Consider the following 18,585-nt stretch of genomic DNA (forward strand, 5'->3'; position numbering starts at 1 on the left):
TATGTAGGATCAACTGGAACCCCTGTTGTTGTAACCGATGGAGTAACAGTTAAGTTGAATAACACACAAGAATGCTGTTTACCTATTTTAAAACTGAAATGTTTACAACTCCATTGGTTATGACGATGAGTGTTCCAGTTGATCCAATCAACAGAACAGTCTGTTCATGAAATTAACATGCAAGTGGCCGAGTACTCCACAGACACGCATATCCTTAACGTAGTTCCCAGGGAGATTCAGCATGACACAGAATGTGACAAAGCTGGCCCTTTGAATTACAAGTACTACTCATTTTTGCCAGCTGAGTGGACTGGAGCAACATGAAATAAAGTGTCTTGCTCAAGGACACAACGTCACTGGGAATTGAACTCATGTCCTTATGATTGTGAGCCAAATACCCTAACCACCAAGCCACATGCCTTTACAGTATATATAATGGATTCAATAAAAGAAGCAGCAAGATAATGCATGATGAATTCAAGCCAATTTGAATAAATAAGCATTGCTAGTACTGTCATTACTAGCAAGAATCTGGAGGAACAGAAGAATTTATATATATTTAGTCTATTCTATCAACAAGCACACTAACTTTACTTCATTATTTCTATTCACCATAAGAGTTTTGGAAAGCACCTGTCTCATAGTAAAAGAATAGTACTTTCCTTTGAACAGTTCATCACAGGAACTGATTTTATCGATTCTAAAGGAATGCATGAAGGAATGGAACATATACCAGGATTTAACCGTAAAAATTTTGAAGTACTCAGCTTTGGGCAATTGCTAAAGTAACCTCCAGTTCTCAATGGATTGTTCCATCTGTACATGTTTTGCATGAATGAAAGATTTCTTTCTAAGCCAAAGAGGGAACCTGTAGGTGGTTGCTAGAAATGCTAGAAGTAGCAACCAAATTTCTTTCTCTCAAAATCACATCTTTCTGTTTTGCGTAAGGCGAGGAGCTATATCTAACTAGGCTAAAGTTGTTCTGAATACTTTAAGCACAGACATGCAAAGAAGGCATGGTCATCGCTTGAATACTTTTGATTTTAGATATACTTGACTAGATCTGACTTGAGGCAGGCAACAACAAAAACAAAAATGATTTCTTCCCACAAGGTAATTAAAACAGGCTAGTGAAATTCGGTTCGTTAAGAGTTTACTGCTATCTTAATACAAATGATATATTACAAAGGAATGTAATATAATATGCCGAATCGACTCAATACAGGTACTTATCTTTATGACCGCCAACCGTTGTGAGAATGTTACTCCTAATAATTTCAGTATTTGACGGTTTATACGGAGCTCATAGCCCCAAAACTTCTCAAAAAAGTCCTACAAAATCAGCTCACGTCCTATAAACACAAGGTCATAGTTTAAAATACAGGCAAGAGGCAAACCAAATTGAGCCTACCTCAAATTTAGATGTCTTAATAAAGCCGTCACATACACAAATTACCTTTTCGACAAAGTAAGAAAGGGTAAATTTTTCGTTTTGAAAGGAGTAAGAGAAGAGGGGGTAGGGGAAAGGGCTGTCTTTCTAAACTCTGGCCGTGTTGAAAGGCAAAGTTATTTCTGTCGATTTCAAGCACTTGTATCGAATATAACATCAATTTCGTTTTAGTAAATAAAACAAGAGGCAACGTCCTTGCAAATCGGATCGGAAACTCAGTTTCGCTTTCAGCTTTCATTTCTTTTCAATGTCACTCTGCTTTATGCCTTCCAATCCGTTGGTAACAACCACATTACTTTTCACTTTCTAAACACAAATCTGATAGAGGGACGCCTATAAGGATTAAATTTTTTCCTCGACACAGTATGACCCCACCATCCCCAATTAAGAGGAACATTTATGATATTTTATTTTCACATGAACAATGATAACATTTAAAGGGATACATGACACATGGACTTTGTAACTTAGCAGACTCATCAAGCATACAAAACAAAATCTGCATTTATTCTTCGACGGTACTTAGCAGCATTTAAAAGCGGGTCTGATGTACGGAGTAACAGATGTCATTGCGAGAATGTAACACAGCCAAAGTCCCAGTCTTTAGTAACACGATACCACCACTACGACTACTACTAACAATAACATTTAAATATAGATGCACATGTAAGTGAAACAAATAATCGAAGCAGATAAAGACGTAAATTTAGTGAATTCACCTGAGGCAAGTTAGGGTTATTCGCTTCTGGGTAGGGATTCTTAAAATTCCTCCACGGACCGACCCTATCCGGATCCTCGTCGCCACCCTTAACCGGGTGACCTCCGTCCATAGCCGTGTGTTTTTGTATCTGGTAATTCTATGTCAGTACTTCCGTTACGTCAAGGGAGACAACTATCAACGCCTTTGGTAACTAGCTCGTTCGTGGCGGCTTAATTAACTTATTTTGACTTCGAACAGAATCTGAAAGCGAAACGGTATTGTATCGAGAGCCGCTTATTATCACCACAAACAATACTATCAACAAGTCATTGTTATTAAACATTAATCCATAAACGGGGTTTCTAACTGCTTATTTGCTAAATTTTATCAGCAGGTGATTGGCATTATTATTCGAACAGGCTTCGTTCCAGAGTGTTGACAATAAGAAGCGGCGGAGTTATGCCATACGCACGCCATATAACCCCTCATAACTTTATTATTTTTTTGGAATTTTCAGAAGACTTTTGCAAATTTGTATTCTACACACGGGAATTCACACGACTATATATATATATATATATTTATCTATATAAAATACATAGTTTAAAATACGGACAGTCCAAATTTTTGGCTTAAATCCCAGTCGTGTGAATTCCCGTGTGCAGAATACAAATTCGCAAAAATTTTCCGAAAATTCCCAAAACTAATAAGTTATGAGGGGTTATATGGCTTTCTTAAAGCAGAATTCTGCTGAAACGGCTTACATTGTATGTAAATTCAATGGTTAAGTCTAATGTTAGCGCATCTTAATAGAAGGAGCATTAAAAAAATTACAAGGAAAAAAGTCAGTTAACATCTAGGGTTAATGTTGACATTTTACCCAGAAACAAAATCGGAAAAAAAAAGTGCAACGGGTGTAAAAAAAGGCGAAGGAAACGAATATGAAAACAAAAATACCCGGAAAGCAACGGGGGTGGGGGGAGGGAGGCCTTCGGAAAATTCACAAGAACCGATGTTTTTCCCTCATGACTTTTAGGAAAATGTTTTTTTAAATGAAATTTTATATAAATACCTTTCAAACGGTATAGATTACGATTATAAAGAAATTTGTGGGGAAAATCTCTTCGGAGGGGGTGGGGATAGGACTTCGGAAAATTCACAAGATCCGATGTTTTCCCTCGTAACTTTGAGGGAATACCTTTCTATTGCACACCCACGTAAGAAACGAATCTGAAAGCAAAAATGCGCTGAAAGCAACGGGGTAGGGGAAGACTTCGGAAAATTCACAGTATTAACAAGATCCGAGTTTTTCCCTTGTAACTTTGAGGAAAATATAATCCTTTTGAAATAATAAATTAGGCTTTTCCTCAGGAACTTAGATGCTAAACATCCCTTTGAAGGGTTTGGGTCCTTCTACTATATATATATATATGTAGTGGATCTTGCATGCATGAAGTGGATTCAATCCACTATAGCCAAATTTAAATTAACACTGCAACAGAACTTTTCCCACGGTGGAACAATGGTTTTTCTCTGACAGCAGTTTAATATTTTCCAGATGCCTTTAGCTAGGCCGAAACAATGTCTTCACTACCTGACCCTTTCTAACCTCTTCTACATCACCGAAATCTAGAATAGAGATAACAAGACCACCAACTAAATCTATTGTTCTCAATAATGTATCTATCCTTCTAGATAGTTATAAAAGCAAGGAAAGCCCAAGCAAAATTTAGTTTAGTCATCAGTTGGTGACGACTCAACCAGTTCAGTCACCGGTCGGTGACGACTCAATGAGAACGAAGTATGGCTGACCAGCTAGAACCTCGACCAGAGGGAGAAAGAAGGTTACAACCAGCCAACTATGAGACACAACTTCCTTCACCTCTATAACTTTCACTAGCTCAATTTCTTTTCTCTGTAACATTACCATATCTCTGTCTATATACTGCTACAAGATCGTGTACACACATATACAGGCCGAAATTAACTTTCTTTACCTTGCATGCTTTACGAACTGTGTTATACTATTACACTAACCTACCCGTCGTGGTATGGCATTTATTAAAGTAACGATAAATAAATATTTCTTTACAACTTCGATCACTGTTCTTCGTTCATCTTACGACCATTACAATTGGCAACCCACATCGCTACACAAACAAAAACATTATCATTACAATTGGTGACCCCGTAAAAAAAGAATTGCAGTCTTCACAAAAACCTTACCATTACAATTAGTAACCTCCGATCTAACATTTATTGTTACATATATATATATATATATATATATATATATATATATATAATTTAGATTCAAGGTGAATATGGTACTTAAGTGTAGGCACCAGAATTAAGTATGGTATTATCCATACAATTTCAAAATAAGGTGATTAAAGTCAAAATAAGTAACAAGCATATCCAAAGTTAATGCAGTACGATCGTTTCATGTGACTCCATTTAATTAAGCAATGTGAACATTACATCAAATATAAAATGCAGAGCAATCTTCAGCTGCACAAATGTAATTTAATGAAATTACATTTAAACAGGAGAACATATTTTTATAATTAAATCTAAACTCTCCAAGTAGAAAGGAAGAATACAAAAACCATTTTGACTTGGCCAGACCATACAGGCTAGTAAATAATTCTAAGCAGATTTTTAACTGTCACTAATTTTATTTGTTTTTTGTTTCTGATTTATGAACTATCTTATCAGACCTAGTGATTCAAAGCTTAAGAGGACACTGGCATTTTCTTTTTAGGGTGAAGGATAAACAGTATAGACAGTAAATATGGATGATATAGTTGTAAAATTTCTTAGGGTTTGGTGACAAACTACTATTGGAGGGGAGGTCTCTACTAGCAGACCAGTTTATAATGGAGCAGGGGAAGTTTTAACACAAGGCACCTAGGTCAAAAGTGTATAAAATAAGGTTGCTATATTGTGTACAGATACAGCAAATGGCTATTTATAGTTTTCATTAACCAGAATAATTGTTTTACATATGCTAAGTTTGAAATACTTGAGATACCAATATTTCCTTAATTAATATGTGAATAAACAAAGGCTAATTATAAATTAATAATGAAATAAAATGAAATAGTGTATAATAATATAAATAATCAATTAAGGCAGTATACAAAAACCATGAAGTGGTATTAATTTAAAATGCTATGGTGAAGTACATTTAGACTTATTTGCACCAATATAAAAGACCCATAGATAAGATGTGAAATTAAAATTTATATATATATTGGACTAAAATTAAAAAATTAAACTTGTATATCTAATATCATTAAAAGGACACATAAATAGATTTATTATACAGTTAATATAAAGAATTGATACGTAGGATTTACATCATCATCATCATCATCATCGTTTAACGTCCGCTTTCCATGCTAGCATGGGTTGGACGATTTGACTGAGGACTGGTGAAACCGGATGGCAACACCAGGCTCCAGTCTGATTTGGCAGAGTTTCTACAGCTGGATGCCCTTCCTAACGCCAACCACTCAGAGAGTGTAGTGGGTGCTTTTACGTGTCACCCGCACGAAAACGGCCACGCTCGAAATGGTGTCTTTTATGTGCCACCCGCACAAGCCAGTCCAGGGGCACTGGCAACGATCTCGCTCGAAAATCCTACAGGAGCCAGTCAGGCGGTACTGGCAACGGCCACGCTCAAAATGGTGCATCTCATGTGCCACCCGCACAAGAACCAGTCCAGGGGCACTGGCAACGATCTTACTTGGCTTGCCGGGTCTTCTCACGCACAGCACATTTCCAAAGGTCTCGGTCAGTAGTCATCGCCTCGGTGAGGCCCAATGTACGAAGGTCTTGCCTCACCACCTCAGCCCAGGTCTTCCTGGGCCTACCTCTTCCACGGGTTCCCTCAACTGTTAGGGTGTGGCACTTTTTCACGCAGCTATCCTCATCCATTCTCACCACATGTCCATACCAGCGCAATCGTCTCTCTTGCACACCACAACTGATGCTTCTAATGTTCAGCTTTTCTCTCAAGATACTTACACTCTGACGGGTATTCACACTGACATTACACATCCAACGGAGCATACTGGCTTCATTCCTTGCGAGCTTACGTATGTCCTCAGCAGTTACAGCCCATGTTTCACTGCCATCTAGCATGGCTGTTCGTACGCATGCGTCATACAGTCTGCCTTTTACTCTGAGTGAGAGTCCCTTTGTCGCCAGCAGGGGTAAGAGCTCTCTAAACTTTGCCCAGGCTATTCTTATTCTAGCAGCTACACTTTCAGCGCACCCACCCCCACTACTAACTTGGTCGCCCAGATAGCGGAAGCTATCGACTACCTCTAGTTTTTCACCCTGGAATGAGATAGAAGTTGTTTCCTGTTTGTTTACAGTCTTTATTGCACCTGAACATCTGCCACAAACAAAAACTAACTTGCTAGTTAACCTGCCTTTGATGTTGCTGCACCTCTTATGTGTCCATAGCTTGCACCTGGTACATCTTATAGAGTTACTAACTACTCCTTTTCTACATACTGAGCAGGGCCATCTACCTGAAGGGGTTTGTGTTTTATCTACCTTCCTACTTATTAGGATTTTGGTTTTAGCTAGGTTGACTCTAAGGCCCTTCAATTCTAGACCTTGCTTCCACACCTGAAACTTCTCCTCTAGTTCTGATAGTGACTCCGCAATTAGGGCAAGGTCATCAGCATAGAGGAGCTCCCAGGGGCAACCTGTCTTGAACTCCTCTGTGATTGCCTGGAGGACTATGGTAAATAAGAGGGGGCTGAGGACGGTATATAATGATGGTCTCATCAAGGTTTAAATATCTGATAAAATGAACGATTGGAATTAACATAGTATATAATGGTGAACTAAACTATTAATAGAGAACATGATAATTATGTACTAATTTAATTAGATTGCATTATCTTAAATTATCAGGAACTGGTATTAACTAACATAGGCTAAGTACAAAATAATAATGGAACAAGGATTAGATTTCTTTAAGTCACCCATAAATAACAATGATAATACAACAACAACAATGGAATAACATGAATCCTTTAGGGTTATGCATCAAAAAAATTTTAAAAGGTTTAAAAACTATTAAAAACATTTCAAACATCCTATTCATTAAAGTTTAATTATAAAAATATATCCTGTTTAAATGTAATTTCATTAAATTTCTATATCTTTGTGCAGCTGAAGATTGCTCTACATTTTATATTTGATGTAATGTTCACATTGCTTAATTAAATGGAGTCACATGAAACGATCGTACTGCATTAACTTTGGATATCCTTGTTGCTTATTTTGACTATATATATATATACATACATACAGGGGTTGGACAAAATAATGGAAACACCTTAAAATTTCAAACAAATTTATTTTAATATGGGGTAGGACCACCTATGACAGTAATTACAGCTTGAATTCTATGAGGTTTGGACTCGTACAAAGTTTGAATTGTTTCCAAAGGAATTTTTGTCCATTCTTCAGCTAAAACAATCTCCAGTTCTTGTAGTGATGATGGTGGAGGATATCAACTCCTTACTTGTTTTTCTAAAATGTACCATAAATGTTCAATAATATTAAGATCTGGGGACTGTGGTGGCCAGATAAGATGGTCAACTTCACTAGAATGTTCCTCGTGCCATTCAGTAACAACTTTAGCTGTGTGAATTGATGCATTATCATCCTGAAAGACTGCGTTTCCATCCGGAAACAGTTCTGCAACCATAAGATGAATTTGATCAGATAACATGCTTAAATAGTCTTGACTATTAATTCTGCCATGAAGGGAAACCATTGGGCTGGCGGATTTCCAAGATATAGCCCCCACCTCCTCCTGAGATTATCACAAATCCTCTTTCATGTTTAACAGTTGGAAGAAGGTAGTCTGGGTCAAATGCTTCTTTTGGCTGTCTCTATATGTATACTTGGCCGGTAGTCAGAAATAAGGTAAAGGTTGACTTTTAACCACTATGCCATATGCCCATGGGCATATGGCATAGTGGTTAAGAGCGCAGGCTACTAACCTCAAGATTCCGAGTTCGATTCCAGGCAGTGACCTGAATAATAATAATAATAATAACAACAACAACAACATCGAAAAATACCCTAGGAATGAGAACCCAGGTTCGAAATTTCCCCAAGACACTCAATGAAGGCCGGACAGTATATCAGCCGAAACGCTGTGTTATCAGCAAACAAGGACAAATATCCGTCAAATGTAAATAATGTAAACAAATGGTAATTCAAATTAATTAAGTGAAGTCGTGTGTGTGTAAGAAAAAAACATTTTCCTACAGAAAAGTATGCTACTAAAATGAATTATCTTTTACGTACCTATTTTTTAAAAATCACTGTGGATAAATGCCAGAAATGATCTCAGGCTCTCCAATATTTAAAATTTAAACAGAAACAATCTGGGGTACAGAGTGGGGTTGAAAAAAATAATAAATGTTCAATTTTTTTTTTTTAATAGCATAAATGTGTTTATGGGGAGAAAAATATTGAAAAACATCATTACGTGCGAAAGTGAGAAAGAAATGAGGAGGGTTGTCTTGGGATGTGCTAGAAACGACAGCCAAATCTCCCTTAAATCACACTTTTTCCTCTGAAAATATTTACAATAATTTTTTATTTTCACTGAAAATCCTTCTCCCATAGTTTTAAGTGCAAAAAATTGGCCAAAATTGGTCCGGAGTGGGGATGGGGGAGTAAAAGAAAATGAACTTATGTGGTCTTTCTGATCTGAAACTCCGCTACCCACCCACTGGAAAAATTTTCCTCACAAATTTCTTTATAATCATAATCTATGCCATTTGAAAAGTATTTGTATAAACTTTCATTAAAAGATACCAATTTTCCTGAAAGTTATGAGGGAAAAAATCAGATTGTGTGAATTTTTCCACAAGCCTCTCCCCAAGTCTTTGGAAAACCTTTTCCCCACAAATTTCTTTACAATTGTAATCTATGCCAATTGAAAGGTATTTATATAAAATTTCATTAAAAGATATCCATTTTCCTGAAAGTTATGAAAGAAAAAATTGGATCGTGTGAATTTTCCGAAAGTCCTCTCTTTCCCCCCTTCCCCGGTTCATTTGCGCAAATTTTGGTTTTCAGATTCGTTTATTACACATTTTTTGTGCCTATTACACTTGTGTTTTTTTGTTTTGGTGGCTGGTGTTAAATTAGATATTAACCAAAAAAATCTTTGTTTCCTCTGCTGTTGTTGTAACAACTTCCACAACCTCCATCATCATCATCATCATCACAACCCCTGGTACCATTGAGATGTATCTTTTCTGGTGTTGTTTGCCAATATCTACATTATCCAATATGAATCGCCTCTACTGCCTAAATCTGCCTCACTCATCCTTCCACCTCACATCCAACCACATTCAGTGTCTGAATCCACCTCCTAACTGTGAAGCTTGCAAATTACCTACACCTATCTTCCATCATTCACAGCACTGCCCTTCATCTATTTCCCTGACATTCTTCCACTAACATTGTATACTTTCCAGCTTTCCTTCCTCTTGTTTCCTGTATCCTTGTCTCCCATAACACAGTCAATTCATGACGGCTATATACAATGAACTGCCTTTGGCACAAGAACTAATTCAGGTCTCAAAACCATGTTCATCATTTCTGTTAGCATTGCCTACTTCCCTTCCTCATCCACTAACATTCTCTCAGTCATCTAACACTGCTGACATCCTACATATGTGAAGGGAGATTACAGTCTTCCCTTCTTTTTTATTTTGCCCCTTCACAGATTTAATACCTTTTGCCTGTTGTAGTCCCTTATCCTTCCTCATTTGCACCACTTTGTAAATAACCTCTGCCAGCTGATGGAGTACAGGATTGTGTCTTCAAGTATAAGCTGAGAGAAACAAGTCTACAACAACACAAAACATCTTCCAGCATTCCTCTTGATTTCTTTTTAAAATTTTGCATCCCATTTTTATCAATTCCTTATCTCTTAAGATTTAATGGTGACAGCAGCATACCAACTGAATCTACTTCAATACAGATTGATCACTCCAACATTGAAAGTTGATTGTTCTATGTGATGTGCTTCAGATTCACTTCATCACTCTGTACCCATACACACTGAACTTTTCCTAGTGTATTGCTTTGTGATTTTGCCTTTCTTCTCTCTGACTGCTTCCACTGTTTTTGAAAACAGGATTCCTCTGAGTTTTTTTTTTTTTTGCTGCTTGGGATGAAGATTGAGTCAGTAAGCTTCTTTGTTATTTAACAATTCACCAGGATTCATTTAACTCTCCTTTCTGTTATTGTCACTGTTACGGCTACTATTACTACCACCGCCACCACCACCACCACCACCACCACCACCACCACCACCTCCAAATGAGGTAACCTTCACATAGTTGCTTGATCTGGTAAAACAGCAGTCAAATATTTTCCCCAGTATAGTCAAGAGACCACTAAAAACACTCCCACCATGGTCTAGATTGCATCTCTGCCAACCAGGCTCAGTAAACATCTTTCATTTACCCTGTGTCTAAGAGCATGTACTTTAGCTTAGTGCTGTTTTCATGTTTTGCATCAAAGAAATGCTTGAGATACATTCTTACCACTCGCACTTCAAATGTGAAGTCTTTCCTAGTAGTCTCTTTGAGTTTACTAATTAGCTCTCAGGCTAAACTATTATTCTTATCAAACTAATTTCATCTTAATTTTACTCTTTAATGAGCCCACTATGTGTTATATCTGATTGTTTTCTTCTCTTGATTACGGTCTTAGTCTCTGGAAGTAGATTTCTGATCAAATAACTTAGCTAAGTATATAGACCACAATTGTTGATATCCTATACTTCTTATCTGTTGATTTAATAAAGATTCAATCTATGTAATCCTTTGATAGATGGCTGATTGAATGAAAGGAAAAAATGAACAAATGAACAAAAGTATGGGGACATATTGAACTATTCTTTGGAGGCCTAGGATCATGGAAAAAGTCAAGTACACTCTTGCTACATGAGCATAGTGGTGAATATTGCAACAATATTTTGTGGGAGAGAGATACTCTGGTAGCTATTGGAGATTGACTGAGCAGTTTTCCTGGAGAATTCTAAAGTTAGGAATTATAGATGTCTTACAAAATTCTTTGCTCTGACAATTGAAATTTGCCTTTTAGTTGGAGAAAACAAAACAAAACAAAAATCTAATAGTAGTTTTTTTTGGATTATTCTTTGTGGAAGAGGTAGACCCAGGAAGACATTGATTGTGGCCATGCTGGAGCACCGCCTTTAGCTGAATAAATCTCCCCCAGGACTTATTCTTTGTAAGCCTAGTACTTATTCTATTGATCTTTTTTGCCGAACTGCTAAGTTACAGGGGACGTAAACACACCAGCATCGGTTGTCAAGTGGTGGTGGGGGGACAAACACAGATACAAACATATATGCATATATGTATATGATGGGCTTCTTTCAGTTTCCGTCTACCAAATCTATTCACAAGGCTTTGGTCGACCCAAGGCTTTAGTAGAAGATACTTGCCCAAGGTGCCACGCAGTGGGACTGAACCCTATGTGGTTGGGAAACAAGCTTCTTACCACAGTCATGACTGCACCTATTTAATTTTTAATTTTATTATTTAATTTTTTTTCTTCTCAATTTCAAATTTCTAATTATATATTTTGGAAAATGTGGCAAAGATAATAATTACATATATAACAGATTAATGTATTATACATGTATAATACAAAACTGCATTGACATACAAATCCCAAACCGAAGAAAACAAGCATGAGTGAAGAAAGGAAAACAAAAACAAGAAGAAAAAAGAGGAACAAGAAGAAGAAAGAAAGAAAAAGAAAGAAATAATATCAATTCATCAGTAAATGCTTTGATTGGTTGCACGCCACAAGGTTCAATGGAACCTATTGAAGCATGCCAGAAGAGGGGAGTTAATTTTGAAATGAATACAATCTAATCAAATGCATTATAAGCAGACATGCAATAGCATCCTGCCCATCAATCAATGAATAGGATTGCCATTGCAAAATGAAGGGAACTGATTTATGAGAGTGAGGTGATATTATATAATGTTATTGATGGTGAACTGAGTTCATCCATAACTCTGATTTGCAGTAAGGTATACTTGGAGGACTTATGTGCTACATACACTGTCTAGACCAGATACCATTATCTCTGCAGATAAAAAGACCCCAGTGAACTTGGGCTTTAAACCAACCATGTGATAATGCTATGTATGTTTGGATCAACTGATATATTTTCTGTAATTCCTATGTATTTTTTCCCCATTGCAGTTGAAGATATTAATTTAGCTCTGTATACAAGTTCTTTTGTGAGACTTTTGCTATGATGTAGGTAGATATTTCAACAATTCCATTCTGGTAATTGGTTTGAAATGTTTCTATTTTTATATCTTAAATGATAGCGAGATATTTGGGATTTGATGTATTCCAAGCAACTACAATTAACTTTTACGTTATACTTATTGAAATACAGACTACTTTATCTGTTAATCTACCTGTGACTCCACTGCACCTCTTATGTGGCCATAGTTTACACTGGGTGCAGTGAATGGAATTTCTTACAACTCCTTTCCTACATACTGAACAGGGCCATTTACCTGATGGCAAGAGAGTTTTTTTCTTCTTTCTTAAAAACAATAACTTTTGTCTCAGCTAGGTTAACTTTAACCCCTTTGATTCCAGGTTTTGTTTCCATACCTGGAATTTCTTCTCCAATTCTTTAAAAGATTCTGTAATGAGAATAAGGACATCAGCATATAGCAGTTCCCATAAACATCCAGTTTCGAATTTCTCTGAGAACTATAATGAATAAGAGTTGGCTGAGAACTGAGTCATCGTGAACCCCTGCGTGTATGCTAAATTCATCACTGTATTCATGGGTGACTCTCACCTTACCAACAGCACCACTGTACATGTCTTGTACAGCTCTAACAAGCCACTCCACTACTCCTAACATCCTTAGAGACCACCATATAACAACGGGAAACTCTGTTGAAAGCTTTCTCCAGGTTGACAAAGGCTAAGTACAATGGCTTACTTTTGGCCAAGTACATTTACTGTAGCTATTTCACTTTGAAGATGGCATTTGTGGTACTCTTCCCAGGTACAGAACCAAACTGCATCTCATCTAGTTTAATTCTATTTCTAATCAATTGAGGTGTGTGTGTGTGTGTGTGTGTATATATATATATATAAATTAAATATAGAGAGATCCTATTGAATTGGATGTTTAACATAACCCTTTATATATATTTAGTTGAAATTTACAAAAAAACAAGACGAAGACAGGTGTATGAACAACAAGCAGGTGTATTAGTTTGACACTCGGGAAAGTGAGAATGTCTTTTATGTTTCGAGCCTACGCTCTTCAACAGAAAGGAATAAGAGAAAATAAACAGAGAGAGAATAAAAAGCCTTGTGGATTTAGCGATCAAGTATATCTATATATTAGATATACCACCTCTCCTCACCTTAAAAAAAGATAGAAACCTTGGAAACTGAGGCTTCACTGGGCCCAACCCCACACAGTCAGGCACTTTCAAATGTTCTCACTGATGATGGGATATCCACTTCTACATTAGTGATACAATACACAATGTTACATAACTCAGAAATTCTATTGCACATCGTCTAACCTTATATATGGTATCACATGCTAACTTTACAGTACCCTGTACATTGGAGAAACAGGCTGACACCTTGCTGATTGCTTCTGGAGGCACATTCGAAGCATACTACTACATATGCCGAGTCAATCTGTCACCACCCACTTTAACACTACAGGCCATACCATCACACCTGCCAGTGTGCAGCATGCTGCATACCATAGATCAGCATTCTCAAGAAAATGGAAGGACCAATATTTGACATACAAACTTGGCATCATGTCACTGGCAGGCTTGACCAAAATATTCTACCTGCTTTATGTTCAAACTGCAGATCTGGCTTCTCACACTTACTCTACAATATTATTCTGAAAATAAACACTCATGTCATTGAAATTTCAAAGCTACAAAATAATGCTTGATTAACCCTTTTGAAACACATGATGTTTAGGTGTGTATAGCCAAAAAGACTGAATATTTTTTTCTATTGAGATACATTTACTGAAAGACAATCTTTAATTAGCTATTATACTTCAAAACCAATCATTCACAAGATTTGTTCTATCAGGCTAATGGATTGGCCTCAAAGTCCTTTCACCTTGTATCACTTGGGCTGATCAGTTGATCTGGATGTCCCAAGAGGGTTAATTCAAATCAATGTGAATAAATAAACTTTACACTGGACAGAGTAATCTGAATACTAAAGGGTTAAATGGGTGTTTTTACTTTCTTTTACACCTCCTTTTAGTTCATTAAACCATTTCTTCTATTACCTCATCTTTTCCCTTCACCTCACTCTTGATTTTGTCTGCTTCTTCTCATTCCATTATTCTTTCGTTCTTATTTCTCCCACTGTTTCCAGATCTTGTTCATATATGAAACCATGTGTTCATGCATTCTTTATCAGTTTTTTGCAGCCAGTTTTTTTTCATTCTGCCCAAAACTTTCGATCTTCCTCTCCTCATGACAAGTTCACTTTACTTGTTTTTATTGATTTTACTACATAATATAAGTTTTACTAATACATTCCAACACAGCCACTTTCATTGTATGTAAAATATTCATATGGACAAAGCATTAACATTGACAATAGAGTAAGACATTCCATTGACAAAAAATGTCATGAACTTTTACCCTTGTGTACAACAGCAACAAAAAAAAAAAAACTCTCTTTAATTCTATTTAACCTCCCACATACAGGCATCATCCATGAACAGACTACTTCAGACATACACCGTTTCAATTAATAGTAACCATGAGAACTGTCTACAAATTGAAAATCACTAACTTGTTTCTTTCAAAACAACCACACAATCACTGTATATATCAAGGATACTAACTTCTCCACATTCTCTCTGTTCATTTATCACAATCAATCAAGTCCTCAAAAGCACCAAGTATGTGCCTGTGTGTGTGTGTGTGTGTGTGTGTGTGTGTGTGTATATATATATATAGACAGTTGCAGGAGAAATACCTAGCTAAGGATAAACCTCTGTACCTGGCTTTCGTTGACATGGAGAAAGCCTTTGACAGGGTCCCCCGATCCCTTATCTGGTGGTCAATGAGGAAACTTGGGATAGAAGAATGGTTAGTGAGAGCTGTGCGAGCCATGTACAGAGATGCTGCCAGTAAGGTGAGGGTTGGAAATGAGTACAGCAATGAATTCCGGGTAGAGGTAGGGGTCCACCAAGGTTCCGTCCTCAGCCCCCTCTTATTTATCATAGTCCTCCAGGCAATCACAGAGGAGTTCAAGATAGGTTGCCCCTGGGAGCTCCTCTATGCTGATGACCTTGCCCTAATTGCGGAGTCACTATCAGAACTAGAGGATAAGTTTCAGGTGTGGAAGCAAGGTCTAGAATTGAAGGGCCTTAGAGTCAACCTAGCTAAAACCAAAATCCTAATAAGTAGGAAGGTAGATGGCCATGCTCAGTATGTAGAAAAGGAGTAGGTAGTAACTCTATAAGATGTACCTGGTGCAAGCTATGAACACATAAGAAGTGCAGCAACATCAAAGGCAGGTTAACTAGCAAGTTAGTTTTTGTTTGTGGCAGATGTTCAGGTGCAATAAAGACTGTAAACAAACAGGAAACAACTTCTATCTCTTTCCAGGGTGAAAAACTAGAGGTAGTCGATAGCTTCCGCTATCTGGGCGACCAAGTTAGTAGTGGGGGTGGGTGCGCTGAAAGTGTAGCTGCTAGAATAAGAATAGCCTGGGCAAAGTTTAGAGAGCTCTTACCCCTGCTGGCGACAAAGGGACTCTCACTCAGAGTAAAAGGCAGACTGTATGACGCATGCGTACGAACAGCCATGCTACATGGCAGTGAAACATGGGCTGTAACTGCTGAGGACATACGTAAGCTCGCAAGGAATGAAGCCAGTATGCTCCGTTAGATGTGTAATGTCAATGTGAATACCCGTCAGAGTGTAAGTATCTTGAGAGAAAAGCTGAACATTAGAAGCATCAGTTGTGGTGTGCAAGAGAGACGATTGCGCTGGTATGGACATGTGGTGAGAATGGATGAGGATAGCTGCGTGAAAAAGTGCCACACCCTAACAGTTGAGGGAACCCGTGGAAGAGGTAGGCCCAGGAAGACCTGGGCTGAGGTGGTGAGGCAAGACCTTCGTACATTGGGCCTCACCGAGGCGATGACTACTGACCGAGACCTTTGGAAATGTGCTGTGCGTGAGAAGACCCAGCAAGCCAAGTAAGATCGTTGCCAGTGCCCCTGGACTGGTTCTTGTGCGGGTGGCACATGAGATGCTCCATTTTGAGCGTGGCCGTTGCCAGTACCGCCTGACTGGCTCCCATAGGATTTTCGAGCGAGATCGTTGCCAGTGCCCCTGGACTGGCTTGTGCGGGTGGCACATAAAAGACACCATTTCGAGAGTGGCCGTTTTCGTGCGGGTGACACGTAAAAGCACCCACTACACTCTCTGAGTGGTTGGCGTTAGGAAGGGCATCCAGCTGTAGAAACTCTGCCAAATTAGACTGGAGTCTGGTGTTGCCATCCGGTTTCACCAGTCCTCAGTCAAATCGTCCAACCCATGCTAGCATGGAAAGCGGACGTTAAACGATGATGATGATGATGATGATGATGTATACACATACACATATACACATAAACAGAAATATATATACAAGTGGGTACTAAAAAGTAACTGTACTGTAACTGTGGGACAAGCCTGTCATAGTTCAGGTTTCTACCACTAGGAGCCACTTGATGCAAACCTCAGGCATCAGTCTGTCAACAGACATTGTCTGCTGAGGTCTTACTGCCATGTGGTGTGTCTTTGTTTTGCAGTGCTTCTCCCCTGTTCATTGATTTTTGAGATGGCTGAAATGAAGGAATAGCATGCTTCTGTGAAATTCTGTTTTCAGCTGGGGGGAAACAGCTGCCGAAAAAGTTCTCATGCTTCAAACAGCTTACAAGGCCACTTGCAGCGGTGGCTTGTGTATAGGAACTGTGGAACTGCAGCAGCCCCTATTTCCACTCAATATTATTGATAGCATTGACAAGGCGGCGAGCTGGCAGAAATGTTAGCATACCGGGTGAAATGCTTAGTGGTATTTAGTTGGTCTTTACATTCTGAGTTCAAATTCTGCCGACGTCAACTTTGCCGTTCATCTTTTCCGAGTCGGTAAATTAAGTACCAGTTGTGTACTGGGGACGATCTAATCAACTGGCCCCCTCTCCCAAAATTTCGAGCCTTGTGCCTAGAGTAGAAAAGAATATTATCGATATCATTCAATATAACGAGTCCTTTTTTTTTAAAATTCTTTCTTTATATTTATACGTTATATAATCCTTAGCTTAATGTCAGTAGCCATCCCCTAATTTATGAGAAAAAAACAAAAAACCTTGTATAGAACTGCATGCTTCACAGTTCCAGTGACGCAGTGTTCAGCTGTTGTGCGCATGTTCATATGTCTGAGATAGGAAGCTTCACATAAGGGAGAGAGAACACTGCGTGAATGACAGTGCTGGGTGAAAGGTAGTGTCTTTTTTTTTACTCCGCGTGTGTTGTGCTTATAAACGTGTTTATATTCTTGAATGTGATGAAGTGTAGAATTAGATTATTATCCTGCTTCCAGCTTCAGTGTTGCTACCAGGATTTGAAAAATAGGGCACATTTCCCCACCTTATTTTGTGATTTAGGGGGGATTTTTGAAAAATGAGGGGGAATTCACAGTGGTGTTTAGTGAACAAATTAAACACACTACCCGGCAGTGGCTAAAACGTGGATCCATCAAGTTTATGTATAAATTTTCTTTTTATATGTTTGTTTCCTTTTACACAATATTAAAACAACGGCTAAAAATTTTCTGAAGCAGCATCCCCATTAATTTTATTTATGAGCCACCACTGGTCACTTGTTGCTTGAGGACCAACCTCATTCAAGGCGACTGTTAACCTCCCCAACAAATGAAAACATGAAAATTCATGAACTGTATGTTATATATTATATATGAAACTAAATCAATTTTACTGATCTTGGAGGACTGTCACCAAACAATTGATGAACTTGTTAACATGACTGGTGTGTTCTGGAGCTCCTGCCAAAGAATTTTGAGCAAGGAATTGTAAATGAAAAGAGTAGCAGCAAAATTTGTGCCTTGCTTGCTCATAAAAGATCAAAAGCAGTCACAACTGAATGTGTGTTGTGAACTGAAAGAACAGCTGAAAATTTATCCAAACCTTTTTTAAAGGTTATCATTGGTGACCAAAGCTGGTACTACAGAATTTGCAGGTGTGGACGTGATAAAGAAAAGAATGACAGAGGTGTTAATAGGCATC

At 38.0% G+C, this 18,585-nt stretch overlaps 1 protein-coding gene across 3 annotated transcripts in view; it reads right to left on the bottom strand.

Moving 5' to 3' along the window:
• LOC106881534 (OCIA domain-containing protein 1) overlaps positions 1 to 18,585 on the bottom strand; it is a 78,678-nt gene that overhangs the window by 48,189 nt on the left and 11,904 nt on the right. Inside the window, exon 1 of one of the 3 annotated variants that reach the window (XM_089365079.1) lies at positions 2,170 to 2,359. The exons of 1 other annotated variant lie outside the window; for it this stretch is intronic. In XM_089365079.1, coding sequence (XP_089221205.1) covers positions 2,170 to 2,280 — 111 coding nt within the window. In that variant the 5' untranslated portion in view covers positions 2,281 to 2,359. Of the gene's footprint in view, positions 1 to 2,169; positions 2,407 to 18,585 lie in introns of those variants that run through there. One more of the 3 variants, XM_089365078.1, reaches the window with a different exon arrangement.

Source organism: Octopus bimaculoides, chromosome Z (genome assembly GCF_046866305.1).
Source record: "Octopus bimaculoides isolate indiv1 chromosome Z, ASM4686630v1, whole genome shotgun sequence".
NCBI lineage: Eukaryota > Metazoa > Mollusca > Cephalopoda > Octopoda > Octopodidae > Octopus > Octopus bimaculoides.